The following is a 13,441-nucleotide window of genomic DNA, read 5'->3' as shown; positions in this document are numbered from 1 at the left end:
CAGATTGACAGACAGACAGATGACAGACATACAGACCGATGACAGACAGACAGACAGACAGACAGATCACAGATAGATAGATAGACAGATGACAGACAGACAGACAGATGGACAGACAAATGACAGACAGACAGATGACAGACAGACAGACAGATGACAGACAGACAGACAGATGACAGACCGACAGATGACAGACAGATGGACAGACAGACAGACAGACAGATGACAGACCGACAGATGACAGACAGACAGATCACAGACAGACAGATAGATGACAGCCAGACAGATGACAGACTGACAGATGACAGACAGACGGATAGACAGACAGACAGATGATAGACAGACAGATAGATGACAGACAGATGGACAGACAGACAGGCAGATGACAGACAGATGGACAGACAGACAGACAGACAGATGACAGACAAACAGATGACAGACAGACAGATAGATGACAGACAGACAGATGACAGACCAACAGATGACAGACAGACGGATAGACAGACAGACAGATGACAGACAGACAGATGACAGACAGACAGACAGACTGCTAGACAGACAGACAGACAGATGACTGACAGACAGATAGACAGACAGATGACAGACAGATAGATAGATAGATAGATAGACAGACAGACAGACAGACAGACAGACAGACAGATGACTGACAGACAGATGACTGACAGACAGATAGACAGACAGATGACAGATAGATAGATAGATAGATAGATAGATAGATAGATAGATAGACAGACAGACAGACAGACAGACAGACAGACAGACAGACAGACAGATGACTGACAGACAGATAGATAGATAGATAGATAGATAGATAGATAGATAGATAGATAGATAGATAGATAGATAGATAGATAGATAGATAGATAGATAGATAGATAGATAGATAGATAGATAGATAGACAGACAGATGACAGACAGACAGATGACATATAGATAGACAGACAGATGACAGACAGACAGACAGACAGACAGACAGACAGATAGATAGATAGATAGATATATAGACAGACAGACAGACAGACAGATGACAGATGGATAGACAGACAGATGACAGACAGACAGACAGACAGACAGACAGACAGACAGACAGATAGATAGATAGATAGATAGATAGATAGATAGATAGATAGATAGATAGATAGATAGATAGATAGATAGATAGATAGATAGACAGACAGACAGACAGACAGACAGACAGACAGACAGACAGACAGACAGACAGACAGACAGACAGACAGATTTCTATTTCAAATAAATGCTGTTCTTTTGAACTTTCTATTAGAATCCTGAAAAATGTATCATGGTTTCTACCAAAATATGAAGCAGCACAACTGTTTTCAACATTGATAATCATAAATGTCTCTTGAGCTTTAAATCATATCAGAATGATTTCTGAAGGATCATGTGACACTGAAGACTGGAGGAATGATGATGAAAAGTCAGCTTTGCATCACAGGAATAAATTACATTTTACAATATATTAAAATGAAAAAAACAGTTATTTTAAATTGTAATAATATTTCACACTAGTAGTACTGTTTGTACTGTATTTTTGATCAAATAAATGCAGCATTTTTGAGTTTCAAAAGCATTCAAGAAATCTAACCAGCCCCAAAATTTTGAACGGTACAATATTACAATTCTGGCTTATACAGATTGGGTGAATTGCCCTAATATGGGACATTTTTTGCCTTTCAGACTTCTGTGATGTATTGCGATGTGTAGGCAAAACATTAAATGCACACCCAATGCCATTTAAAAAACTCAGGATGTGTCCTAATCAAATCAAAAGAGAAAATGCAGATAACACATTCATAAAAGAAATGATAGACATATTAGTGCTCTTAGTGCAAGACAATCTGCATCTTTCTAATGTGGGACAGTTGTGTCCTTAATGTGGGACACTAAAAAGTCTAAAAAGCCTTGATTCATGTAGAATAGTATATTCTTAGTATATAGAATCTTCTTAAGTTAGTAATTATCTTGGTTATGGGTGAAACATGGATAATTGAACATCATCAGACAAATAATACAATATGATAGTTTTGATGCATTTATTATAAAGACAGTAAGCAACTTTTATCATAGGCCTATGTGTTGTGTTAAATGCACAGTCAGAATTCCTTACTTAACAACAAACGCATACAACCACAACAGGCATAGCCTAGGCCTATTTGAAGGCGAAATATAAAAAATATAACAAAATGACACAAAAAACCCCACCGCTTAAATAAACTTTAGGTTAGATTCAACCTTGAGTCAGAATTCATGAACGAGCTGGAAACTGCAGTTGTAATATTGCATAACAACACTATTTACTCTGTAAATAACCATTTTTGCCCCACAAACTACACATTTTTGACTGACTGAAGTACTGTCCCACATTAGGCTAATCATACTGTCCCACTTTTCGAAACCACATTTCCTAATATGGGACGCTATGAAATTTGATAAAAATATAAAGTTTAAACATACAAAATTATATTATTTTTTGATGGACAAACATTTCATAAGCACATTAGGCCAAAAAGTAGCAGGATTGTTTTGTTTAAAATGAATTTATACTCCTTAATATCAAGTTTGTGTGTCTCAATCAGCTCCCTAGTTCAGTAGTCGGGGCACTGATCAGGGAGTCGGCCATTTTAAGACCTGTCTCAATCGCAGAATCCGTCCAGTGCACTGAAACTGAAACGTTCGCTCCCTACTAAGTCCCACAATGCACCGCAAAACCCAAGAAGCATCGATGCTCACTACGTTCCCTGACTGGAAGTTCCGAAGCATGAAACATAAATCACGTGAGTGAACTAACTACACATAATGACATGCAATATGTTTTTAAAAATAGAAACCATTATTTTATTATATTTATTATATTTCAGCATAGTCATACATTGTTACACAGGTAATGACCACAATCTAGCTTACATTTATAATTTATTTATGGCAGAAATGTTGCACGTATATGTAACAAGCAAAGTATTTATCATAATGTGCTTTACATAACATTAAAACATAATGTCAGAAAGATATCAGCTCTGCTGTTGTTCATAAATACCAGTAGTCATGTTGTTCAATAAGGACGTTGTCAAGTCGCCGTAAATAGTCATCAGTGTCCCATTGTGTAGTGAGCCAGCATCCTTACTGAACTTACCAGTGCCCGAATTCATGAAAATACTGATTCACAAGCTCGGGAGCTAGGGAACTGATTGAGACGCACCCTATATGTCACTGAACTTTGGGTGGTCTTCACTCAAGGTGCTTCCAGTTTGATAAGTGCTCCACTCTTATATATACGACTGGACATTTGAGAGGCCATGTGATTTTGATCACATGACACCACAGCTATGGCTAAGCCAATAGGTGCGTCCCAATTTGCATACTTATGCACTATTCTATAACGTTTTTAAGTATAAATAGAGCAAGTTGTGTGTTCACACTGAAAATTCCAAAAAGAAAAAGTGCACTTTAAATACCCGGATGATGCACTAAATTAACGGAAAAAACGAAGTGTGGAATGCTGGACACTTCATGCACTCAACCGTCCCAGCTTTAATTATGTAGTGGAGGGGGAGGCACTACCAGATTCCGATTTTGAATGACAAAATAACCATGTAAAGTTCATACACTACACGGTTGAGTACATAGTGCATAAGTATAATATTATTATAATTAGTTACATTTATATAGCGCTTTTCTAGGCACTCAAAGCGCTTTACATATAGAAGGGGGGAATCTCCTCAACCACCACCAATGTGTAGCATCCACCTGGATGATGCGACGGCAGCCATTTTGGCACAGAGTGATGAAGCCAATCGTGGGGATGAATAGGAAGCCATGATGGACCGAGGCCAGTGGGCAAATTTGGCCAGGATGCCGGGGTTACACCCCTACTCTTTATCGAAGGACATCCTGGGATTTTTAATGACCACAGAGAGTCAGGACCTCGGTTTAACGTCTCATCCGAAGGACGGTACATAAGTACATAGTGTGTAAGTGCATAGTGACACAGCTATAGTTTCACTGGCATTCATGTATTTATGGGGGATCTTAAATACATCTTCATGTATTTATGGGGGACCTTAGGTGTCCCACATTAGGCAGTGTCCCACTTTAGTTCACCCCAAGTAAAAAAAACACTAAAATCTAAACATTCATTATAAATATTACAAGTGAATTTTTAGCATCAAAACATGTGATGACATCTATAAAAAAAAAATTATATTCATTTTGAGATTGACTAAAAATTACATTTAATGGTGTTATTAAATTATTCATTTTTTTTAGAATAACTTTGTTACCATTAGTAGGCGTCTAATATAAATGTAACAATAAGGGAAAATAGCATGCATGCTCAAATAAATGATTCTGATCAATAAAAAACTCTAACATTGACCAGTAACTGATAAGGTTGTGATATTATAGTGCATCCCTAAAAATATTTCAATTCAGATTTGCTCCCTGCAGATGATCTAGCTTCCTGTAGTTGGATCTCAAACACACATGAACGAGCTAATCAAGGTCTTTACGTTCACTTGAAAATTACAGCCAGGTGTCTCAGAACTCAAGGAGCAAGATCGAGCACACTTACTTAAATTCATCAAGACCAAGAACAAAATCATTCTGCTCAACCAGAGGAAATCTGCTCCAGCAGATGGTTTTGCAACAGGAGAGGTCATCTTTTTCCAGAAATGATTTGTGGCGATTCGACTGAGTCACACGTTAAACCAGCTCTTTCTCTAATTGAATTAAAACACCCATTGTCTCGGCTCACATCAGAATAATTAAAATGGCTGCCCCTGGAACAGAGAAAAACAGAGCATAGAAAATTAAATTAAGCTTTAAAACAACATAGCATCAGCATGACAGTCTCCTTCCATTTTCATAAATGATGTCCTTTGTGTATGTCACAGGCTATTTATGGTAATCTACTGAGAGGAAACAAGACAGTTGTCTAAGAATTTTCTTTACTGACAAAAAGTATTTACTGACAAATCCAAATTATATGGTTACATTTATTAGTAGCCTGTTGACTTAATGTGATATCTTGGTGACATTTAGACCAGTGGTTTTAATTTAATCAGCTAAGGGGCGTTGTTAGGCACGACGCGGAGCTGTTATAAATTCACTGTACCCCATGGGTTCACGGGGATTATAGCTTTTTATATAATGGTTACCACACAATACAAATAGTAAAGCTAAAATATACACTCACCTAAAGGATTATTAGGAACACCATACTAATACTGTGTTTGACCCCCTTTCGCCTTCAGAACTGCCTTAAAGGGTCAGTTCACCCAAAAAGGAAAATTCTGTCATTAATTACTTACCCTCATGTCGTTCGACACCCGTAAGACCTCCGTTGATCTTCGGAACACAAATGAAGATATTTTAGTTGAAATCAATTTTAGTCGAATCATGATTCGGGTCGCGTGTCAAACCGCCAAACTGCTGAAATTTGGCGATCCAAACTGCTGATTCGACTCACTGATTCATAACGCTTCGAAGCTTGATGATGCCGTGTTTTGAAATCGTCATCACTATACAAGTCGTTATTTAGGGTTTTTTTGCGCACAAAAACTATTCTCGCTGATTCATAAAGTTATTGTAGAACCACTGTAGTGAGATGGACTTTGTAACGACGTCTTTAGTACCTTTTAAGGGTCTTGAGAGTGAACCGTGCATTGTGCCAATGGAGGCCTTTCAGAGCCATCAGATTTCAACTAAAATATCTTCATTTGTGTTCCGAAGATGAACGGAGGTCTTACGGGTGTCGAACGACATGAGGGTAAGTAATTCATGACAGAATTTTCATTTTTGGGTGAACTAACCCTTTAATTCTATGTGGCATTGATTCAACAAGGTGCTGAATGTTGGCCCATATTGATAGGATAGCATCTTGCAGTTGATGGAGATTTGTGGGATGCACATCCAGGGCACGAAGCTCCCGTTCCATCACATCCCAAAGATGCTCTATTGGGATGAGATCTGGTGACTGTGGGGGCCATTTTAGTACAGTGAGCTCATTGTCATGATTGTCATGATTTCTCATTGAAATGATTCGAGCTTTGTGACATGGTGCATTATCCTGCTGGAAGTAGCCATCAGAGGATGGGTACATGGTGTTCATAAAGGGATGGACATGGTCAGAAACAATGCTCAGGTAGGCCGTGGCATTTAAACCATGCCCAATTGGCACTAAGGGGCCTAAAGTGTGCCAAGAAAACATCCCCCACACCATTAGACCACCACCACCAGCCTGCACAGTGGTAACAAGGCATGATGGATCCATGTTCTCATTCTGTTTACGCCAAATTCTGACTCTACCATCTGAATGTCTCAACAGAAATCGAGACTCATCAGACCAGGCAACATTTTTCCAGTCTTCAACTGTCCAATTTTGGTGAGCTCGTGCAAATTGTAGCCTCTTTTTCCTATTTGTAGTGGAGATGAGTGGTACCCGGTGGGGTCTTCTGCTGTTGTAGCCCATCCGCCTCAAGGTTGTGCGTGTTGTGGCTTCACAAATGCTTTGCTGCATACCTCGGTTGTAACGAGTGGTTATTTCAGTCAAATTTGCTCTTCTATCAGCTTGAATCAGTCGGCCCATTCTCCTCTGACCTCTAGCATCAACAAGGCATTTTTGCCCACAGGACTGCCTCATACTGGATGTTTTTCCCTTTTCACACCATTCTTTGTAAACCCTAGAAATGGTTGTGCGTGAAAATCCCAGTAACTGAGCAGATTGTGAAATACTCAGACCGGCCCGTCTGGCACCAACAACCATGCCACGCTCAAAATTGCTTAAATCACCTTTCTTTCCCATTCTGACATTCAGTTTGGAGTTCAGGAGATTGTCTTGACCAGGACCACACCCCTAAATGCATTGAAGCAACTGCCATGTGATTGGTTGATTAGATAATTGCATTAATGAGAAATTGAACAGGTGTTCCTAATAATCCTTTAGGTGAGTGTATGTATCAATGCGACTTTCATGAAGTAAAATCAATAAAATTGTTCCTTCCGCCGGAAAAAATAGTCCCTGACCTTGAACAGCAAACACTGATCTATATAAATGTTTTCGTTATAGATCAGTGACAACAGAAGTTACATTATTACACCGCTAGATGGCGGCAAAGACTGTCTTAATGAGCGAGTCACTCAATAGCGAAGACTTTTATATTGAAAGGACTGAAACTTGTAGTGTGAACACGGTAACATGAAGCAACTGACAAATGAGCGCTGTCAGGACACGGAAAACCCCTTTACTGTTAAAAGGACAAGACATCGGACATTCAACAGATCTTTATTATGAACATAGGACTGACCTAAAAGATATGCTAAATTTTATGCAGGTAATACACTCGGTCACTCAATATCTCACAATAATACAAGCTTCAATGAATAATATCAATGAGAACAAACATACAGTATGTTTACGTTGCTAGGAGTGGTTGCTAAGGGTGCAGTGATACAGAGAACCGTTGGGTGAAGCGGTCATAGCCGTGTCGTGAATAAAACACAGCTATTGACCAATCAGAATCAAGAACTGGAACTAACCGTTTTATAAAAAATAATATTCTCAAGAGGGTTAATCAGTTTTGGTTTGTCTGGCTTGGGGTTTATTTTTGAAGGGCGGTGGAAAAAACTGATGCAAAAATGCAGGCAAGTAGTTCTAACATGTGTTGAAGCACTAGATATAGATGCAAGAAATATTTAAATAATGAGGTGTAATTTTCAATGCACTTAGTCACTGGCACCATTTTCACAGTTGAGCTGAATTAATTTACTGTACCACAATCAACACATTTTTCTTACTTTATTGTTGTTGTTAGTCTTCAAGGTGCAATCCTAGGATTTAATGAGAACGAATCTGAGGATCGAGGTGAGACGATGTGATATAAAAATATAAAATAAACACTGTATATAAGATATGAACATTTCATTAATCTCCAGCTTCCTCTAGTGGTCTACTAGCAGTATTGCAACGGAGAACAAGATATTGGCTGGGATCAGAGGATGTTTTTAATGGGGCAATTCAGCCAAAAATGAACACTCTCCAAAGTAGTATATAAAGAAGATATTAGATGTTTTATGATTAGATGATGTATGTTTCAACTGTTTTTGTCCATATACTACAAACACCCCAACAAATCAAGACAATGATGAACTTAAGTACACTTAAAGGGATAGTTCACCCAAAAATGAAAATTAGCCCATGATTTACTCACCCTCAAGTTATCCTAGGTGTATATTACATTCTTCTTTCAGACGAATTAAATTGTTATATTATATTGAGTTATATTACAAAAGTCCAGGCTGATCCAAGCATTAGAATTTGATTCATAGTTGCTCTGTTTTTGAAGTCCATAAAAAGTGCATCTGCCCATCAAATAACTGCTCCACGCAGCTCTGGGGTGTTAATAAAGGCGTTCTGAAGCAAATAGATGCGTTTGTGTAAGAAAAATATCCATATTTAAAACTTTATCAAGTAAACTTTCGGCCGACCGCATTCCCTGTTCAATTTATGGAAAAATTGTTGAAAGTTCCCCTGCCGATCGAAAGACTAACGCGACCAGGTGCGCTCGTCATGACGTCACGTACGCATCTTGAGTTTCACTTTCAACATTCAACACTTTTCCACGGAAGGCGGAGGCCGAAAGTTTACTTGGTAAAGTTTTGAATATGGATATTATATGAATATGGATATAGATATTAAATGACCCGTTCAAAAGTTTATGAACCCTTGATTCTCAATACTTTGTGTCGTGACCTGATGATCCACGGCTGTGTGTGTGTTTTGTGATGGTTGTTCTTGAGTCCCTTGTTTGTCCTGAGCAGTTAACCTGCCCAACGTTCTTCAGAAAAATCCTCCAGGTCCTACACATTCTTCAGTTCTCCAGCATCTTTTGCGTATTTGAACCCTTTCCAGCAATGACTGTATGATTTTGAGATCCATCTTTTCACACTGAGGACAATTGAGGGACTCAAACACAACTATTAAAAAAGGTTGAAACATTAACAGATGCTCCAGAAGGAAACACAACGCATTAAGAGCCGGGGGGTGAAAACTTTCTGAATTTGAAGATCAAGGTAAATTGTACTTAATTTGTCTTCCGGGAAACATGCAAGTATCTTCTGTTGCTTCCGAAGGGCAGTACTAAATGAAAAAAAAATGGTATTTAAACAAAATAAGAAAAATTTGGACATCTTCATCCTGTTCAAAAGTTTTCACCCCCCCTCCCAAGTTATTTAACTTTCCGTGTATATGTGTTTCAGGGCAAATGCTCTCAGATGTGCTACAACATCTTCATAGTGGAGACGGTGTGTGTGGCCTGGTTCTCGCTGGAGTTCACGCTGCGCTTCATCCAAGACCGCAGCAAGTTGGCCTTTCTTCGGCGACCGCTCAACCTGATCGACATCATAGCCATCCTGCCCTACTACATCACGCTGGTGGTGGACAGCACCTCCACGGGGGAGAAGCGCTTGGGCTCGGGCAGCAGTTACCTGGACAAAGTGGGCCTTGTGCTCCGGGTGTTACGGGCGCTGCGCATCCTCTACGTGATGCGCCTGGCGCGGCACTCGCTCGGACTCCAGACGCTCGGGCTGACGGCACGCAGGTGCACGCGGGAGTTCGGCCTGCTCCTACTCTTCCTGTGCGTCGCCATTGCGCTCTTCTCGCCGCTTCTCTACCTGATCGAGAACGAGGCGGCGGCCACGCGAGAGTTCAGTAGCATTCCTGCCACGTACTGGTGGGCCGTGATCACAATGACCACGGTGGGTTACGGCGACATGGTGCCGCGGAGCATCCCCGGACAGGTGGTGGCGCTCAGCAGCATCCTCAGCGGGATCCTGCTCATGGCGTTCCCCGTCACCTCCATCTTCCACACGTTCTCGCGCTCCTACGTTGAGCTCAAACAGGAGCAGCAGCGGCTGCTTCAGCGGAGGACTCACTTCCTTCTGCGCAGCCGCATTGCTGGACTGGGCAGCAACCTGTCGTTGGAGAGCAACGTGCTTTTCCCTAGCGTCTCGTCTGACCACAGAGACAGAGAGGAGTAAAAGTGCAGGACGTGGTATTAAAAGCTCTTTTGATATCTTGAATGTTGTTTTACATATTATCCATGTAAAAGACTTCAGTTGTGAATGTTCCAGCAGAAATTATCGGAATAGGTCACCCAAAAAAAGAAAATTCTGTCATTATTTATTCACCTTCATGACAGTACAAACCTCCTGAGGAACACGAAAAGAGAATTTTGAATAATACATTATACTACGGGGCTGTTGAATGCTTGAATCTGATTGGTTGACGAACGTTCTAAGGTGTGCAATTATTTTTAGAGAAACGCATGGAAAAAGTAGTTCCAGGCAGGTCTTGACCGCATTACAGCTCCATATCACTTCGCCAAATGAGTTCAGTTATTTCAAAGGTCCTAGAGCCGATAAAAGCAAAAGAACCAAAACACACAACGACACTGACCAAGCAGACAAATATAGTAAACAACAAGAAATTATTTCCATGTTTTTGCCACAAAATTGCGTTTTATTATGAAAGCCAATTCTCTCTCTCCCGCTCAAACGCACACACATACAGTACGGACACACACTTGCACAGAAACATGATGTCGCTGCTGCTCTGTCGATTTTATCAGTAAAATAGTTTAGCAACTTAAAAGCTACATGACATTTCTCACTAGCCATGTAATAATGTCGCTGTTCTTGAAGCAGATAAACTTACAGTTTCGCTATTCGTAGAGATCCTGATGCCAAACACCGTTGAGCGACGCAGACTCAGGTAATTCACACACACTTAATCTCTCTCTAATAACAGCATTAGGCCCTGATCAGACAGAACTGCTTTCCTGTAGCTCAAACAGTAGAGCATGACACTAGCAACGGCAAGGTCATGGGTTCGATTCCCAGGGAAAGCAAGAACTGACAAAATGTAAAATGTGTACCTTGAATGCAATGTAAGTCGCTTTGGATAAAAGCGTCTGCCAAATGCATAAATGTAAATGTAAACGCCTTTTTCAGGTTTGAAAACGCGAGGCGCACTGCAATGCCTTTTTTGGTTGACGTTTTTTAATTTAGAAAATAGCAGTGTGCTGCGTTTTTTTTTTTGTGTTTCTAGGCAACCCCCGAATCAGCTGTGCTGTCAGTCTAATCAAGATAACTGTCACCACAACGGAAGGCCCGCCTCTCCATTCATTTGATTGGACAAAGGGGAAAAAACGCGATGAAGTCGGGCACTTTTCCGCTCAGAGTTGATTTTTTTTCAACTTCATGCGCTCAGAGCGCTCCTTCTAAAAAGCTAGACGCAGCAGGCGGTTAAAACGCAAGGCGCCGGGGCGCTCTGCCAACAGAAATCTATTTTAAAAAGGCGCCTCTCACTGCAAAAACGCATTCTGTCTGATCGGGGCCTAAGGCTGCATGTCCACCAAAGCATTTTTAGCCGGCTGAAAACACTTGAGAGCGTTTTGGCAGTGCAGCGTTTTTGATCTTTGCTTGTTATGATACGGAATATCCGCGGAAGTGTTACTAGCATCTCATTTCACAGATAGTTTGTTTCTGTATTGATTCTATATAAAACGCTGATACAATGTAAAGTATTTGCTCTGGCTCTTGTTTTAAATTATTTTGTTCCATTATTATACTGCTTGCTATCATCTGTTGACGTTGTACAGTACAAGCAGAATGTTGCGGTTGGTCGGTGTTGTAATTTGTCCCGCCCCTCCTCCACTCTGATTGGACGGCTGGGTGAAAAGTGACAGTGATGAGAGCTGCGTTTTACTCAAAGTTGAACATTCTTCAACTCTCGGCGACCGGTAAAAAACGCTGAACGCTCAGCACTTGAGCGTGAAATACTCGCTCAGCGCCTCGTTACGCTCATGGCGTTCTAAAAACGTGGCGCTCCCATTGAAAACAATTGAATACGCCAGCCAGCTGCGTGAAAAAACACTTTGGTGGACACGCGGCCTAAGTCTGCTATCAGTGGCTCAATCCTTTGTTATTAGCGCTAAAATTACGTTTTGGAATTAGCAATGGAGGCTTGGGATGAGATGTGTAATAAATTAGTCCTGCACACAAGAGCGTTTTATGGTCAAAAACCTGACAAATGTCTTGAAATGCAACATCTGAACAATGTCTCGATGTGTGAACCGTAGTATAAGCGGAATCATTGACTCTAGGTCATTGAATTATTGAAAAATAATGCACACCTGGGGTGTAACGGCCACTCCGCTTCGTTCTTTATTTGCCAATATTTACGAACCAGAACAGCTCTAAAAGACAATAGCATCATTATTTAGCGGAAGTCAGTTCAGTGTTGATTCAGTTGGGTTCAAGAACTGTCAATTTTATGGAATTATGGAACAAGTTCAATTCGGCAATGATGTCGTCGTCCAGCTCAAGGAACCTGAACTCCATCGCTGACAGAAATGGAGAACAAAACCTTGGGAGAAACCAGGCTCAGTTGCATCACAAGTTAGATTGATATCATTCAAAATATTTCATCCAGCTCCGAAATGTCTTTTTATGTCCTTATAAAGGAAACCTTAAAGCTTCATATAATTATTCATAATGAAATTGTTCAGAATATGATTAAATGATTAAGTCAAGAAATCGGACTTCGCTACTTCTCATGAAAGCATTATTGCTGTTATTGTTAACTAAAACTAATAACTATAAAGATGATTTTCTGTGATTGAAAGAAAGCTGAAATAAAATATAAATATTAGATGAAACCTGAACTTAAAAAAACTTGGCAACTAAAACTGAAGAAACAAAATGCATTAAAACTGTTGAATTTTAATAAAAGTGACAAAAGCACATAAAATTACTAAAACTTAAACTAAATGAAAATATAAAAAGCTTATAGCGTATAGTTTATACATTATACTAATCCACATTGTGGGGAGAGAGAGAGAGAGAGAGAGAGAGAGAGAGAGAGAGAGAGAGAGAGAGAGAGAGAGAGAGAGAGAGAGAGAGAGAGAGAGAGAGAAAGAAGGCATTTGGCAAGGTTTTCAGTTAATAAAAACGTAACTTAATTTCAGTCTCTTTCTAATGCTATCGATTTGACATATAGTCATATCAACCACTTTTATGATACTTTTAATGGTGCTTTTTGTCATTTTCCAGCTTGACAGGTCCAGTTCCCATTCACTTACATTATATTGAAAGGAGTGGCCAGGACAGGCAATGGAGGGGAAAAGAAAGTCATCCAGGTTTGGAGCGGCATGAGGGTTAGAAAATAATGACAGAATATTTCATATTTTTATGTTTTCCCTTTCAGAAGCAAAACTGAACATGTCTGTTTAAATGTTTCAAACCATTTGTTGTTGCGGTTCAGACCCCTTTTCAAAATCTTTCTGCCTGAAGATGTGGTCACACTACACTTCACAGGTCAACATGGGACGTCCTCTATTGGTCA

At 40.0% G+C, this 13,441-nt stretch overlaps 1 protein-coding gene across 2 annotated transcripts in view; it reads left to right on the top strand.

Moving 5' to 3' along the window:
• kcng1 (potassium voltage-gated channel, subfamily G, member 1) overlaps window positions 1-12,852 on the top strand; it is a 42,034-nt gene extending 29,182 nt beyond the window's left edge. For both annotated transcript variants that reach the window (XM_079801822.1, XM_079801823.1), the window contains one exon: window positions 9,295-12,852. In XM_079801822.1, the coding sequence (XP_079657948.1) occupies window positions 9,295-10,074 (780 nt within the window). In that variant the 3' untranslated portion in view covers window positions 10,075-12,852. The remainder of the gene's footprint in view (window positions 1-9,294) is intronic.
• Window positions 12,853-13,441: the final 589 nt, after the last annotated feature.

Source organism: Gobio gobio (assembly GCF_949357685.1).
Source record: "Gobio gobio genome assembly, chromosome: 21".
Lineage (NCBI taxonomy): Eukaryota > Metazoa > Chordata > Actinopteri > Cypriniformes > Gobionidae > Gobio > Gobio gobio.
The sequence above is the reverse complement of the archived record's forward strand: the minus strand, read 5'-3'. Positions and strand labels throughout refer to the sequence as shown.